The 16,190-nt window shown below is 44.6% G+C and overlaps 1 protein-coding gene across 1 annotated transcript in view; it reads right to left on the reverse strand.

The window, feature by feature from the left end:
* The window catches only part of casr (calcium-sensing receptor), an 88,369-nt gene that overhangs the window by 20,322 nt on the left and 51,857 nt on the right, over nucleotides 1–16,190 (reverse strand). The window contains exon 4 of the mRNA XM_080203735.1: nucleotides 9,933–10,829. Coding sequence (XP_080059861.1) covers nucleotides 9,933–10,829 — 897 coding nt within the window. The remainder of the gene's footprint in view (nucleotides 1–9,932; nucleotides 10,830–16,190) is intronic.

The raw sequence follows: 16,190 nt of genomic DNA on the forward strand, positions 1-16,190 counted from the left end.
TCATTCTCTAAGGGGCTAAGGCTTTCTTTTATTTCTCTCTTCCTTTTACCGTATTTTTAAAAAGTTCTTATTGTCTGTTTTTACATTCCTCACTAACTTGCCTTCATAGTTTATTTTCTCCTTCCTAATTATTTCTTAATCCATCTTTATTGCATTCTGAATCTATCCCACTCTTCTGGCCTACCACTAAATTTTGCCACCTTACTTGTCTTTGCTTTCAATTTACTATCCTCCTTAACTTCCTTTGTTATCCATGGTAGCTTCTTCATCGCTTAGAGTCTTTCCCCTCAATGGGATGTATTTTTGCCAGGAGTCATGAATTATCTCCCTAAATGTCTGCCATTGCTTCTCTATTGTCTTACCTACTCATCTATATGATCAATTCACTTTGGCCAATTCCATCCTCACCTTCATAGTTTCCTCTCTTTGAGTTTAACACTTGTATTTCAGTCCCAATTTTCTTACACTCAACCTGAAGGCTAAATTTTATCATGCTGTGATCACTACTTCTGGGATCCTTAACCTTGAGATAATTTATTAAATCTTCCTCATTACTTATTACCTGATGCAAAATAGCCTGATCCCAAGTTGGCTCCATTATATATTGGTCCAAAAAAACATCCCAGATGCACTCTATTAATTCATTTTCTTGGCTGCTAATTAGCCCAATCTATATGAAAATTAAAATCGCCCATGATTAAAGTAGTGCTCATTTTGCATCCATTTGTTATTTCTTGATTTAAACTTTTTAACACAGTGTGACAACTTTATGATACTCATACCGCTCTCCTCCTTCCTTTTGTTTTTGTCATTTCCACTCAGTTTGTCTTCACATCCTCCTAGCCTAGATCGCGCCTTGTACTACCCCACCACCTTTCCTTCCTGTGTTTCCTTCCTAAAAGTCAAATAACCCTGAATGTTGATTTCCCAACTTTGATTTCCTTGCAACCATGTCTCAATAATGGCCATCAGATCGTATCCGCTTAACTCTATTTGTGCCGTCAATTCATTTATCTTGTGATTGACGCTACATTAAGATACACAATTGTTCACTTTGTTTTTCTACCATTTTTCTTTATACTAAGCCCATCTCTTGAGACAATAGAGCTACTATTTGTTTTTTTTTGGCTTTTATTCCCATGTCTACCTCTTTTGCTTTCACTTTTTCCATCTTTTGTTTCTAAGCCAATTTAAATCTCCTCTAACTCCCTGCTTAGTTGTCCATCTCCCTGCCATTATGTTTAAAGCCACTCCAAGAGGATGCACATTCATACTCTCTGGGGGAGGTAATAGATCCTGGATTTTCATATAGTGAGCATTTCGGTTAATGGCCAACACACAAACTTTAAACTGGACACAGGAGCCAATGTAGCTTTTAACAACAGATGCACCATTACGCGGGACTGGAGGAATCCAAGTTCTGGTCACTCTCATGCTTGTGGAACCACTAAGGAATGGCAGCAAACAAACGTTCGAGCTGACATACATCATCCATAAGAAACCTTTTTCTCCTGAGCAGAAATGCCTGTACAATCCTGAATCTCCTCAAAGTGTCAGAAGGTATCAAGATAACCACTGCCATAAATTTTACAGAACTGCAAATTCCCAAAACCAACTCAAACAAGGAAGATTATCCAAACTGGGATTTCAGCTTTGAACATTCTCTCCCTTTGCAGAGCATGTTTGTCCATTTTTGTTACAGGTGCCGAGAGCCCTCATTGGTCAGACCAGTCAACCACTCAGATGGTTACTATGACACCTCCAATGGAGGATAGATAAGAGAGAAACCAACAACCAGAAAAGTCTCAGCTTCCAGCTCCGAAGGCAACACTGTGACCACTGAACAAACTCTGCAACTCCCAGCCAACATCACACCAAGCCACAAAGTAACAGCAATCCATTGCTGAAAGCCCACCACATAGTTGAATGTAAAGGTTACGTTAATGAATAGCTGCATCCTCACAACAGGAATGGTTAGTACTGCTGCCTCACAGCACCAAGGACCCGGGTTTGATTCCCGGCTTGGATCACTGTCTCTGCAAAGTCTGCACATTCTCCCTGTGACTGCATGGGTTTTCTCTGGCACTCTGGTTTCCTCCCACACTCCAAAGATGTGTGGGTTAGGTGGATTAGCCATGCTAAATTGCCCCTTACTGTCAGGGCAATTAGCTAGGGTAAATGTATGAGATTATGGAATAGGGCCTGGGTGGGATTCTGGTTGGTGCAGACTCGATGGGCTGAATGGCCACCTTCTGCACCATATGATTCTATGATTCTATAGTTAACATACAGTTAACATATTTAAGATCAAGTGTAGTATCGACATGCTGTGCTTGGTTGAAGTCATTAGGTTACATTTTAGCTTCATTTGAAGCAATTTTTAAAAGCGGCTTCTCGGTGTTTTGGCTAAGATGCAAATTAGACCAAGCCTTGGAGGAGGAGCTATGCCTACTCCAATCATGGATCATGTAGATCAAGCCCAAGGCAGGAGGCGAGAGCCCTGTCTTGTCAGCTTGGATCGGGAATGTCTCAACTTGTTGAGACTCTGAATTGGACTTGATTTGATCGAATTGGAATAAAAACAAAAAAGACTATGAAGACTTCATTACTACCCAAGGGATACAAGGCCAAGTGGGACTGCCGACCAATCCAATTGGCTGACAGCTCCACCAGTCTTGGAGGCACCAAGAGTGCGTTGGGGTTGCAACAAGGAGGAAGAAGGCCCAGTGGATTCATGGAACCAACAAGTACAAAGTCTTCAACACAGAGGATTTTGGCTGGTCAGACAAGGGAACTTGGGTTCAGTTCTGCGGGATGTGAGGAATAAAGGAGGATTTGATCTTAGGGGTGGTCACCCCCTGATCTACAAATGAAACTCCCTAAGCTCGAAACCCTCCTGCCCTTTGAAGGTTGCATTTTTAAAAATTGGTTTCCAACTTCAGTCTGGCTGTTCATGCCAAACACTTTATGCCTAAATATAGAGTCATAGAATCATAGAGGTTTACAGCGTGGAAACAAGCTCTTTGGGTCAACGTGTCCATGCCACCATTTTTTTTAAACCTCCATGCTAATCCCAGTTGCCAGCATTTGGCCCATATCCCTCTAAACCCATCTAACTGTCTAAAAGCTTTTTAAAAGACAAAATTGTGCCCGCCTCTACTACTGCTTCTGTGCACTACTGCTACTGTGAAAAAATTGCTCCTCTGGACACTTTTTTATCTCTCCCCTCTCATCTTAAATCTAGTTTTAGACTCCCCTACCTTTGGGAAAAGATATTGACTATCTAGCTGATTGATCCTTGATTACTTATTATATGGCAGTTCTAGTATTCATCCACTCCCTGTACAACAGGGTGAGCTCAGAGGTGGGTGGGAAGTCAGTAAAGATGGCACCCATCCTGTTTTACATGTTCCCCCTCCCCACCCCAAACCAGCAATACATCTGGCAGGGGCACACAAACTGCAGCCCTTGTCTGCTCAATCTCCATGTTATTTTACACTGTAAGGTGCCGGAAGATGGAAATGTGCCCCCTGTAGGATTTGAGTGAACAGGACCACTGTGTATGTCCTTAATCTATCAGATTGAAGTCTCATGAAATGAAGACTGAGGGAAAGTATAAACTAGAATAATGGTTTCAGTGCCCAATCAAGCACAGGAAATGAAGGAATGGAAGCGATAAAAAGGAAAAGTAAAGAAATGTTTGAATCTACAACAATAACTAAAATCTGATGGAAGCGCCAACAGCAAATGCTGGTTCTCCGTGTTTAATCACCCACATGTCCTCACATATCCTAACTGTGCTATTTGGATGTATGTAGCGGTGAGCGCCATTAGCCTCACCCATATTTGACAGATAGCTTTAACATAGTTTTTAACACCTATTAAATTAGCAAACTGTAAAATACTGCAGATTTTATAAATCTAAAACAAAAGTAGAAAATGCTGGAAACACGCAGCAGGTCAGGCCCCGTATCTGTGAAGGGAAATGTGTTGGTTGGATGCTGCTAACATGGCAACAGTCTTTGTGGAGGAGAGGATATGGGTCTGGAAACTTTGCTTGGGTCCCTTAGATGACAGAGAGGTTGGGAGCAGACTGATTCCATCTGTGACAGTGCTTATGAGGGGGTGAAATTGGAAACAAGGTTGGACCCACTCAAATGCAGATGTGGAGTGTTGGGCTGAGGGAAGAGGATTGGGTAGAGAGTAAGAGGTTCATTATGACAACAAAAGGAACAACTAAAAATATTGTAATTTGGTTGGAATGGGGAGTGGTGGAGGGATATTTTGAATTGGGTCATTAAAGGAGACATCAAATAGCTGATCATAAATGGTAAACCAGTACAATTCAGGTCAGATTATATCAAAAGTTTTTGTTTTGTATGTTGAACGTTAAATTAGGCTCATGTATTTTCTTTATTTTTGCGGAACTCTTCTTTACAGTGGTAATGTGTGGAATGGAACATTTTTTCGTTGTATGTACCTTAAGCAAATTTTACATTTTTTAGCAAAATATTTTCAGGGGAGATTTGGTAGAGGTGTCAAATATTATGACAGGCTTATATAAGGTTTACAAAGAAAAGTTGTTCCTATTAGCTGGCACAAGGAGTGGGGGACACAGATTTAAGGCTTTGGGCAAGAGATGCATGGAGGATGTGAGGAAGAAGGTTTTTTTCGCAGCGAGTGGTATTGATATGACACTTGCTGTCTATGAGAATGGTGGAAGAAGTGATTATCTCAAATGGAAAATGAATGGACATGAGGGAACTAAACTAGCAGGGCTGTGGGGATAGAGTGGGGAATTAGATGGACTGGATTGCTCTGTTCTGCAGAGAGCCAATATAGATTTGATGGACGAACTGGCCCCCTCCTATGCTGTAATTACTCTGTTATCACACAAACTGCCACTCCCATCTCATCCCAGATACCATAGAATCAACAGTGCAAAAGGAGGCCATTGACCCATCAAGTCTGCACCAACAATAATCCCACCCAGGTCCTATTCCTGTAACCCCATATATTTACTCTCTTGATCCTCCTGACATTTGGGTCAATTTAGCATGGCCAGTAACCTAAGCTGCACATCTCTGGATTGTGGGAGCAAACTAGAGCACCCAGAGGAAATTCACGCAGACATGGGGAAAATGTGCAAATGCCACAAAGTCACACCAAGATCTCTAGCACTGTGAGGCAGCAGTGCTAACCACTGTGCTGCCCAAGATGAAGGTGAAGTAGCAGATGAGATGGGAATAAGGCAGGAACATTCTGAATGTTCTCAGCAATGTTGGTTGTAATGAGTCACAGCCAATCCCCATGATGAAAAGCATTGTCTCCCCCAAAGGGCTCAGGAGATGAAAGGAGGGGGCCAGTTGGTCCATCAAATTTATGTTGGCTCTCTGCAGAGTAGAGCAATCCAGTCTATCTAATTCCCCACTTTATCCCCACAGCCCTGCCAGTTTAGATCCCTCATGTCCATTTGTTCTTATGGTTAGATGTGACCTTGTCCAATAAGAGAGAGGGAAGAGATTACAGTGTAAAATTAAAGTGCAAGCAGTTGGGGGTAGTGTATTGAGACGGATAGAAAACTGGTTGGCAGACAGGTAACAAAGAGTAGGAATAAATGGGTCTTTTTCCAAGTGGCAGGCAGTGAATAGTGGGGTACCGCAGGGATCAATGCTAGGACCCCAGCTGCTCACAATGTATATTAATGATTTAGATGAGGGAACTAAATGTAATATCTCCAAATTTGCAGGTGACACAAAGCTGGATGGGAGGGTGAGCTGTGAGGAGGATGCAGAGATGCTTCAGCATGATTTGGACCGTCAGTGAAGGGGCAAATGCATCGCAATTGCAGTATAATGTGGATAAACGTGGGATTATCCATTTTGGTAGCAAAAGCATAAAGACTGATTATTTTCTGAATGGCTATAGATTTAGTTAGGGGAATGTGCATCGAGACCTGGGTGTCCTCACATATCAGTCGCTGAAAGTAAGCATGCAGCTGCAGCAGCCAGTGAAGAAAGCAGATGTTGATATTGTACAAAATGCTGGTGAGGCCACAGCTGGAGTATTATGTGCAGTTCTGTCACCACATTACAGGAAGAGAGAGTGCAATGGAGGTTTATAAGAATGTTAACTCCCCACTCACCTGACGAAGGGGCAAAGCCCTGAAAGCTAGTGGCATTTGCTACCAAATAAACATGTTGGACTTTAACCTGGTGTTGTGAGACTTTTTACTGTGTTTACCCCAGTCCAACACCAGCATCTCCATATTACAAGAATGTTGCCGGGGCTAGAAAAGTGTAGCTACGCGGAGAGATTGGATAGGGTTATTTTTCTTGGAGCAAAGAAGGCTGAGGGCAGTTAGATTGAGATGTACAAAATTATGAGGGAAAGAGATAGAGTGGACAAGATAAAATTGTTTCCCTTGGCAGACAATTCTAGAACCTGGGGACATAGATTCAAGATAAATGGCAGAAGGTGTAGAGGGGATATGAAGAAAAACTTGTTTATGCAGAGGGGTGTGGGTGTCTGGAATTTGCTGCCCAAGTTGGTGGTGGAGGCAGAGACCCTAAACTCCCTTAAAAAGTATCTGGATCTGCATCTTAATTGCTGTAAGTTACAGGGCAATGGATGGTGCAGCAAAGTGGGATTAGAAAGACATATGTATCCTCAGGTTGGCATTGACTAGATGGGCTGAATGGTCTCCTTCTGTGCTGTAACTTTTCTATGGTTTCTATGGTATATTGGCCTTGAACTCAAGAGAACTCGAATACATGAGCAGGTATTTCCTGCTGCAGTTGGTGAGACGACAGATGGAATATTTGTGTGCAGTTTTGGTCTCCAGATCTGAGGAAGGATGTTTTTGCTGCAGAGGGAGTGCAGCAAAAGTATACCATATTGATTCCTGGGATGGTGGGAGTGACGTATGAGGAGATATTGAGATGTTTAGGATTATATTTGCTGGAGTTCAGAAGAATGCGTTGGATCTTATAGAAAGCTATAAAATTCTCATAGGACTAAACAGGATAAATGCAAACAGGATGTTCACAATGGCTGGAGAGTCCAAAACCAAGGATTACAGCCTGACCTTTTAGGACTAAGATGAGGAGAAATTTCTTCATCCAGAGTGGTGAGCCTGTAGAATTCTCTACCACAGAAAACAGTTGGGATCAAAGCATTGTATGTTTTCAAGGAGTTAGATATAGCTCTTGGGACTAAAGGGATTAAAGGATATGGGGGGAAAGCGGAAAGAGGTTAGTAAGTTCAATGATCAACCATGACCATATTGAATGAGGGGGCAGACTTGAAGGGCTGAATGGCCTACTCCTGCATCTATTTTCAATATTTTTCTATGGAACAGTGTCAGTGAGTGTGCTGTAATATGTTTGGGTGTTGCGACTGCCATAGCCAAATAGCTGGAGCTATCCGGATGCTGCAAGAGGTGGATGTGTGACATGGCAGCATTGGTAAATATATGATGGTAAGGTGGAGCATTTGAATATTTGGCATAAGTCCTAGTTGCTGATGAGTGAGCAATAGGACTATGGTGCAGAGAGCAGTGTGAGAGGTTGGTGGGGTGATAGGAAGGAGATGGCTTTGATGACTCACTCCTATACATGGTGGCTCTCCACTTCTTGACTTTTCATCACTAAGGCCTCCAGTTCTGTATTTGAAAATTTGGGATCCCTCTCTCTGGCCTGATGGCCTCATTTGTTGTCCTTTATCTCCTATCAAAATCCTTCCTGTGATTGTTTGAGAAACTCGTATAGCATGACTGCCTTTCAAAGGGGCACAGGTTAGCTCTGTGTTGTGCCAGTCAGGCATGCACTTGGGTCTCCTGCTAAGCATGAAGCCATTCAGCAACATATTTTATAGGTGCAAGCGAGCACATATGAAAGATTAGGATTACTGCTTCAAAAGGTGGGGAATGGAGTGAAAACACATTGCAATCCCCATTCCTGATATCAGACCAATCAAATTACCCTCTGCCTGAGGGGGCAGAAAGTTTTCAAAGAAAATCTTTGCAGCCTTTCCACTATCCACTGTGTACTGTTATGTGGAATAGGCTCCCAGGAAAAATGACTGTCTCTAATAACAAATTAAATACTTGGGGAGATGAAACCACAGGTTATGGTGATATAACTGATGATTTCAGCCAGGCTAATGAGGTTGGCTTGCTAGAGTATGAACTACCTGATGGGTCTTAATTGATGGTTACATCAGAGAGCCGCACGGTCCCTATTTAAAGCAGGTGTATCAGACTCCCAGCCTGCATTCAGCAGGAAGCAGCTGGAGAGCTGGCTGTGTACAAATGTTTGGTGTAAATAAAGTAACTTGGTGACAGGATTTTCGCTTGGAGTTATTACAATAACAATAACTCCTAGACTCCAGAATCACAGGAGAGTCTGGGACACTGATCAGGATTGAATAAAGGATGAACAAGACTACAAGACTATAAGATGTTGGAACAAAAGTAGGCCATTTGGCCCATCGAGTCTGTTCCACAATTCAATGAGATCACAACTGATCTGATATGATAATCTTCAACTCCACTTTCCATAACTTTCCCCATAACCCTTCATTCCCTGACTGATTAAAAATCTGTTTACCTTAGCCCTGAACATACTTAAAGATCCAGCATCTTCAGTCCTCTGCAGTAAAGAATTTTACAGATTCACTCCCCTCTGTGAGAAGAAATTTGAAATAACTCCTCAAAGGCTGGCATCCCTTCACCAGATTCCCTTTATTTACAAACTCAATTCCATTCCAAAGTGTATTTCAGGTGCAAAGTAAGAATCTGGAGTGCCAGTAGACCTGACACATGCATATTTATATATAGCTGAGGCTCCCTGACTGAGTAGGTAATTACGGCCTCAGTCAGGGAGATTATTCTTCAAGAGGCCCACCTCATGGATGTCATTGAAGTCATTATAAAATTCCTTCTCCTCACTGACTTAAATGGGGACCCCTTCTTTGAGATTATGCCCTTGGGTCCTAGAGGACGAGAGGTGGCACAGTAGCACAGTGGTTAGCACTGCTACTTCACAGCACCAGGGACCTGGGTTTGATTCCTGGCTTGGGTCACCGTCTGTGTGGAATTTGTACATTCTCCCTGTGTCTGTGTGGGTTTCCTCTGGATGCACTGGTTTCCTCGCATATTCTGAAAGATGTGCTGGTTAGGTGCATTGACCCGAATAGGCGCCGACTGTGGCGACTAATGGAATTTCGTAGTGACTTCATTGCAGTGTTAATGTAAGCCTCACTCGTGATTAAGAAATGAACTTTAAAAGAATTTTAGACACTCCCACAAGGGGAAACCAACTCTCAACATTCAGCCTGTCAAGCCCCCAGTGAATCCTATATGTCTCAATAAGGTCGTATTTCGTTCTTTGAAATTCCAATGAGTACATTCCCAATCTATTTGACCTTTCCTCATAAGAAAATCCCTCCATACTTGGGATCAACCTAGTGAACCTTCTCTGGACTGCCTCCAATGACAGTATATCTTTCCTTAGACAAGGGGACCAAAACTGTTCACAGTGCTCCAGGTGTGGTCTAACTAGTGCCTTGTATAGTTTGAGCAAGACGTCCTTATTTTTATACTCCATTCCCTTTGAAATAAAGACCAACATTCCATTTGCTTTCCCAATTACCTGCTGAATTTACATGCTAGCTTTTTGTGAGTGTTTATAGAGTTTACTTCGATATGGTGAACCCATGCTACAGAAAATTATTTGTAGGTGAGGAAGGAGCAAGTACATTAGACAGGTTAGACATTTTTCATTCTATAGGTCATGATCCTACCATGCAGTTTAGCATCATTCACAAATGGAGTAACTGATTGAACTATCGCTTTAAATATTCTTACACTGGATAGCTCTGGAACAGATTTTCTATTAAGTCCATACATGCAATCATTTAATTTTCATTACCTGCCATGCCTCAACTTTCTTTATATCGGCACATGATCCATTCGCAAAAATGCCCTTTCCAGGTTTGCAGTCATAGATGTCCTGGAGTGCATGAGCAATTGAATACACTGCCACGTATACATTATATGAAATCCGAAGGTGAGTATAATCCAGATAAGGGGTCTCCACACTTGTGATATTCTCTTCTCCAGTGCATGAAGGTCTTGACCTTGTCTTTGTGGGATGCTCTATCTTAGCATTGCCGCCCTGCGTTGCTGACCCATGGGTTGGTGTTTTGGAATTCTTTAGTTGTGTTAGGGATTCTTCAGTGAAATAACAATTAAACGTTTCTTCCCAAAATTCCTTGACAAATCCGTTGTCCGAAGACCTGCTGGGGTGGACCTTTTTTAAAAATTCGTGGAATCCTGGGATGCGCCCCGCTCTTAGTGCAACTCCAATGGTCCCACCGACAACGTGGAAGTATTCTGGTTTGGCTATCAGTGAGGAACTAGCCCAAGCTTCACTCGCGAGCCATATTCTGCCAGTGATGTTTCGTCGAACGATCTCTTGTATCAGCGGTTCCAAGTCAGGGCCATTGGAGAAGACAACGATCACTTTGGCTGAGGAATTCTGAATAACGTCTGCGAGGAACTCCACCTCCTTTTGTGTATGGTACTGAGAAATCATCTCGCTGAAATCTATGCAGATGTCCCTTTCTTCAGCTTCTTCTCGAAACTTATCTATCCCCGGACGGCCATAATCATCATCAGCTGCCAATGTCCCCACCCAGTTCCACTGGAAATGCTCTATAATCTCGGCCATTGCTGTGGCCTGCTGCCCATCATTAGGAATTGTGCGAAGGAAAGCCTTGTACTCATTCTTGTTGCTCAGGAGCCTGCTTGAAGAGGCATAACTGACCTTCAATGGAAAGAAGACACGTTAGCGAGGGTCACATGCATAATATCTAAACAGCTATTCATCCCAAATTCGAAACATAGCTGAACTGGCAACTTGCATATTTGCCGACCAATATAACTTCAAAAAAAAGCTGCCATAGCATCAAGGAAAAGCTGACAATTCAGAAGACTGCCTTGCATTTAAATTTATGATGTGAAAACTAATGGGACATAGATTGTTAACGTATATCAGAGCATAAAGCAGTTGAAAGATTTTTTTTTAGATGGGTTATAGGATTATACGTTCCTGGAATATTGTACCCATTTCATTTTCTTATCCTCTGAAATCTACAGTGAAAATTCACATTCACTTTTTTTTTAAAGAGAAAGGAAGTTTGCTAAATGTTGTTGAAAAGTATTCCCTCCTGGTCTTATTTACCAAAAGAGAATTTCTGGTTGTGAAATTGTGGGTCCACTAACTTGATTATCTATCCATTGACATTAATGGATAGAAAACCAGGCATTGCTAACTCGCAATTTGTCAAGCAGCATGTGACTAGCACTACCCACCACCCGTGCTTCTAACTAGCACTACCCACCACCCGTGCTTCTAACTAGCACTACCCACCACCCGTGCTTCTAACTAATACTACCCACCACCCGTGCTTCTAACTAATACTACCCACCACCCGTGCTTCTAACTAATACTACCCACCACCCGTGCTTCTAACTAATACTACCCACCACCCATGCTTCTAACACTACCTACCACCCGTGCTTCTAACTAATACTACCCACCACCCGTGCTTCTAACTAATACTACCCACCATCTGTGCTTCTAACTAGCACTACCCACCATCTGTGCTTCTAACCAGCACTACCCACCATCTGTGCTTCTAACTAATACTACCCACCACCCGTGCTTCTAACTAGCACTACCCACCACCGTGCTTCTAACTAATACTACCCACCACCCATGCTTCTAACTAATACTACCCACCACCCGTGCTTCTAACTAATACTACCCACCACCCGTGCTTCTAACTAGCACTACCCACCACCCGTGCTTCTAACTAATACTACCCACCACCCGTGCTTCTAACTAATACTACCCACCACCCGTGCTTCTAACTAATACTACCCACCACCCGTGCTTCTAACTAGCACTACCCACCATCTGTGCTTCTAACTAGCACTACCCACCATCTGTGCTTCTAACTAATACTACCCACCACCCGTGCTTCTAACTAGCACTACCCACCACCGTGCTTCTAACTAATACTACCCACCACCCGTGCTTCTAACTAATACTACCCACCACCCGTGCTTCTAACTAGCACTACCCACCACCCGTGCTTCTAACTAATACTACCCACCACCCGTGCTTCTAACTAATACTACCCACCACTCGTGCTTCTAACTAATACTACCCACCACCCGTGCTTCTAACTAATACTACCCACCACCCGTGCTTCTAACTAATACTACCCACCACCCGTGCTTCTAACTAATACTACCCACCACCCGTGCTTCTAACTAATACTACCCACCACCCGTGCTTCTAACTAATACTACCCACCACCCGTGCTTCTAACTAATACTACCCACCACCCGTGCTTCTAACTAATACTACCCACCACCCGTGCTTCTAACTAATACTACCTACCACCCGTGCTTCTAACTAATACTACCCACCACCCATGCTTCTAACTAATACTACCCACCACCCGTGCTTCTAACTAATACTACCCACCACCCGTGCTTCTAACTAATACTACCCACCACCCGTGCTTCTAACTAGCACTACCCACCACCCGTGCTTCTAACTAATACTACCCACCACCCGTGCTTCTAACTAATACTACCCACCACCCGTGCTTCTAACTAGCGCTACCCACCACCCGTGCTTCTAACTAATACTACCCACCACCCGTGCTTCTAACTAGCACTACCCACCACCCGTGCTTCTAACTAATACTACCCACCACCCGTGCTTCTAACTAGCACTACCCACCACCCGTGCTTCTAACTAATACTACCCACCACCCGTGCTTCTAACTAGCACTACCCACCACCCGTGCTTCTAACTAATACTACCCACCACCCGTGCTTCTAACTAGCACTACCCACCACCCGTGCTTCTAACTAGCACTACCCACCACCCGTGCTTCTAACTAGCGCTACCCACCACCCGTGCTTCTAACTAATACTACCCACCACCCGTGCTTCTAACTAGCACTACCCACCACCGTGCTTCTAACTAATACTACCCACCACCCGTGCTTCTAACTAATACTACCCACCACCCGTGCTTCTAACTAGCACTACCCACCACCCGTGCTTCTAACTAATACTACCCACCACCCGTGCTTCTAACTAATACTACCCACCACCCGTGCTTCTAACTAATACTACCCACCACCCGTGCTTCTAACTAGCACTACCCACCACCCGTGCTTCTAACTAATACTACCCACCACCCGTGCTTCTAACTAATACTACCCACCACCCGTGCTTCTAACTAATACTACCCACCACCCGTGCTTCTAACTAATACTACCCACCACCCGTGCTTCTAACTAATACTACCCACCACCGTGCTTCTAACTAATACTACCCACCACCCGTGCTTCTAACTAGCACTACCCACCACCCGTGCTTCTAACTAATACTACCCACCACCCGTGCTTCTAACTAGCACTACCCACCACCCGTGCTTCTAACTAGCACTACCCACCACCCGTGCTTCTAACTAGCGCTACCCACCACCCGTGCTTCTAACTAATACTACCCACCACCCGTGCTTCTAACTAGCACTACCCACCACCGTGCTTCTAACTAATACTACCCACCACCCGTGCTTCTAACTAATACTACCCACCACCCGTGCTTCTAACTAATACTACCCACCACCCGTGCTTCTAACTAGCACTACCCACCACCCGTGCTTCTAACTAATACTACCCACCACCCGTGCTTCTAACTAATACTACCCACCACCCGTGCTTCTAACTAATACTACCCACCACCCGTGCTTCTAACTAGCACTACCCACCACCCGTGCTTCTAACTAATACTACCCACCACCCGTGCTTCTAACTAATACTACCCACCACCCGTGCTTCTAACTAATACTACCCACCACCCGTGCTTCTAACTAATACTACCCACCACCCGTGCTTCTAACTAATACTACCCACCACCGTGCTTCTAACTAATACTACCCACCACCCGTGCTTCTAACTAGCACTACCCACCACCCGTGCTTCTAACTAATACTACCCACCACCCGTGCTTCTAACTAATACTACCCACCACCCGTGCTTCTAACTAATACTACCCACCACCCGTGCTTCTAACTAATACTACCCACCACCCGTGCTTCTAACTAATACTACCCACCACCGTGCTTCTAACTAATACTACCCACCACCCGTGCTTCTAACTAGCACTACCCACCACCCGTGCTTCTAACTAATACTACCCACCACCCGTGCTTCTAACTAGCACTACCCACCACCCGTGCTTCTAACTAGCACTACCCACCACCCGTGCTTCTAACTAGCGCTACCCACCACCCGTGCTTCTAACTAATACTACCCACCACCCGTGCTTCTAACTAGCACTACCCACCACCCGTGCTTCTAACTAATACTACCCACCACCCGTGCTTCTAACTAATACTACCCACCACCCGTGCTTCTAACTAATACTACCCACCACCCGTGCTTCTAACTAATACTACCCACCACCCGTGCTTCTAACTAGCACTACCCACCACCCGTGCTTCTAACTAATACTACCCACCACCCGTGCTTCTAACTAATACTACCCACCACCCGTGCTTCTAACTAATACTACCCACCACCCGTGCTTCTAACTAGCACTACCCACCACCCGTGCTTCTAACTAATACTACCCACCACCCGTGCTTCTAACTAATACTACCCACCACCCGTGCTTCTAACTAATACTACCCACCACCCGTGCTTCTAACTAATACTACCCACCACCCGTGCTTCTAACTAGCACTACCCACCACCCGTGCTTCTAACTAATACTACCCACCACCGTGCTTCTAACTAATACTACCCACCACCCGTGCTTCTAACTAGCACTACCCACCATCTGTGCTTCTAACCAGCACTACCCACCATCTGTGCTTCTAACTAATACTACCCACCACCCGTGCTTCTAACTAGCACTACCCACCACCGTGCTTCTAACTAATACTACCCACCACCCATGCTTCTAACTAGCACTACCCACCACCCGTGCTTCTAACTAATACTACCCACCACCCGTGCTTCTAACTAATACTACCCACCACCCGTGCTTCTAACTAATACTACCCACCACCCGTGCTTCTAACTAATACTACCCACCACCCGTGCTTCTAACTAGCACTACCCACCACCCGTGCTTCTAACTAATACTACCCACCACCCGTGCTTCTAACTAGCGCTACCCACCACCCGTGCTTCTAACTAGCGCTACCCACCACCCGTGCTTCTAACTAGCACTACCCACCACCCGTGCTTCTAACTAATACTACCCACAACCCATGCTTCTAACTAGCACTACCCACCACCCGTGCTTCTAACTAGCACTACCCACCACCCGTGCTTCTAACTAGCACTACCCACCACCCGTGCTTCTAACTAGCACTATCCACCACCCGTGCTTCTAACTAGCACTACCCACCACCCGTGCTTCTAACTAATACTACCCACAACCCATGCTTCTAACTAGCACTACCCACCACCCGTGCTTCTAACTAGCACTACCCACCACCCGTGCTTCTAACTAATACTACCCACAACCCATGCTTCTAACTAGCACTACCCACCACCCGTGCTTCTAACTAATACTACCCACCACCCGTGCTTCTAACTAATACTACCCACCACCCGTGCTTCTAACTAGCACTACCCACCACCCGTGCTTCTAACTAATACTACCCACCACCCGTGCTTCTAACTAGCACTACCCACCACCGTGCTTCTAACTAATACTACCCACCACCCGTGCTTCTAACTAATACTACCCACCACCGTGCTTCTAACTAATACTACCCACCACCCGTGCTTCTAACTAGCACTACCCACCACCCGTGCTTCTAACTAATACTACCCACCACCCGTGCTTCTAACTAGCACTACCCACCACCCGTGCTTCTAACTAATACTACCCACCACCCGTGCTTCTAACTAGCACTACCCACCACCCGTGCTTCTAACTAGCGTTACCCACCACCCGTGCTTCTAACTAGCGCTACCCACCACCCGTGCTTCTAACTAGCACTATCCACCACCCGTGCTTCTAACTAGCACTACCCACCACCCATGCTTCTAACTAGCACTATCCACCACCCGTGCTTCTA

This window comes from Carcharhinus amblyrhynchos, chromosome 15 (assembly GCF_965287045.1).
Source record: "Carcharhinus amblyrhynchos chromosome 15, sCarAmb.v2.hapA, whole genome shotgun sequence".
Taxonomy (NCBI): domain Eukaryota; kingdom Metazoa; phylum Chordata; class Chondrichthyes; order Carcharhiniformes; family Carcharhinidae; genus Carcharhinus; species Carcharhinus amblyrhynchos.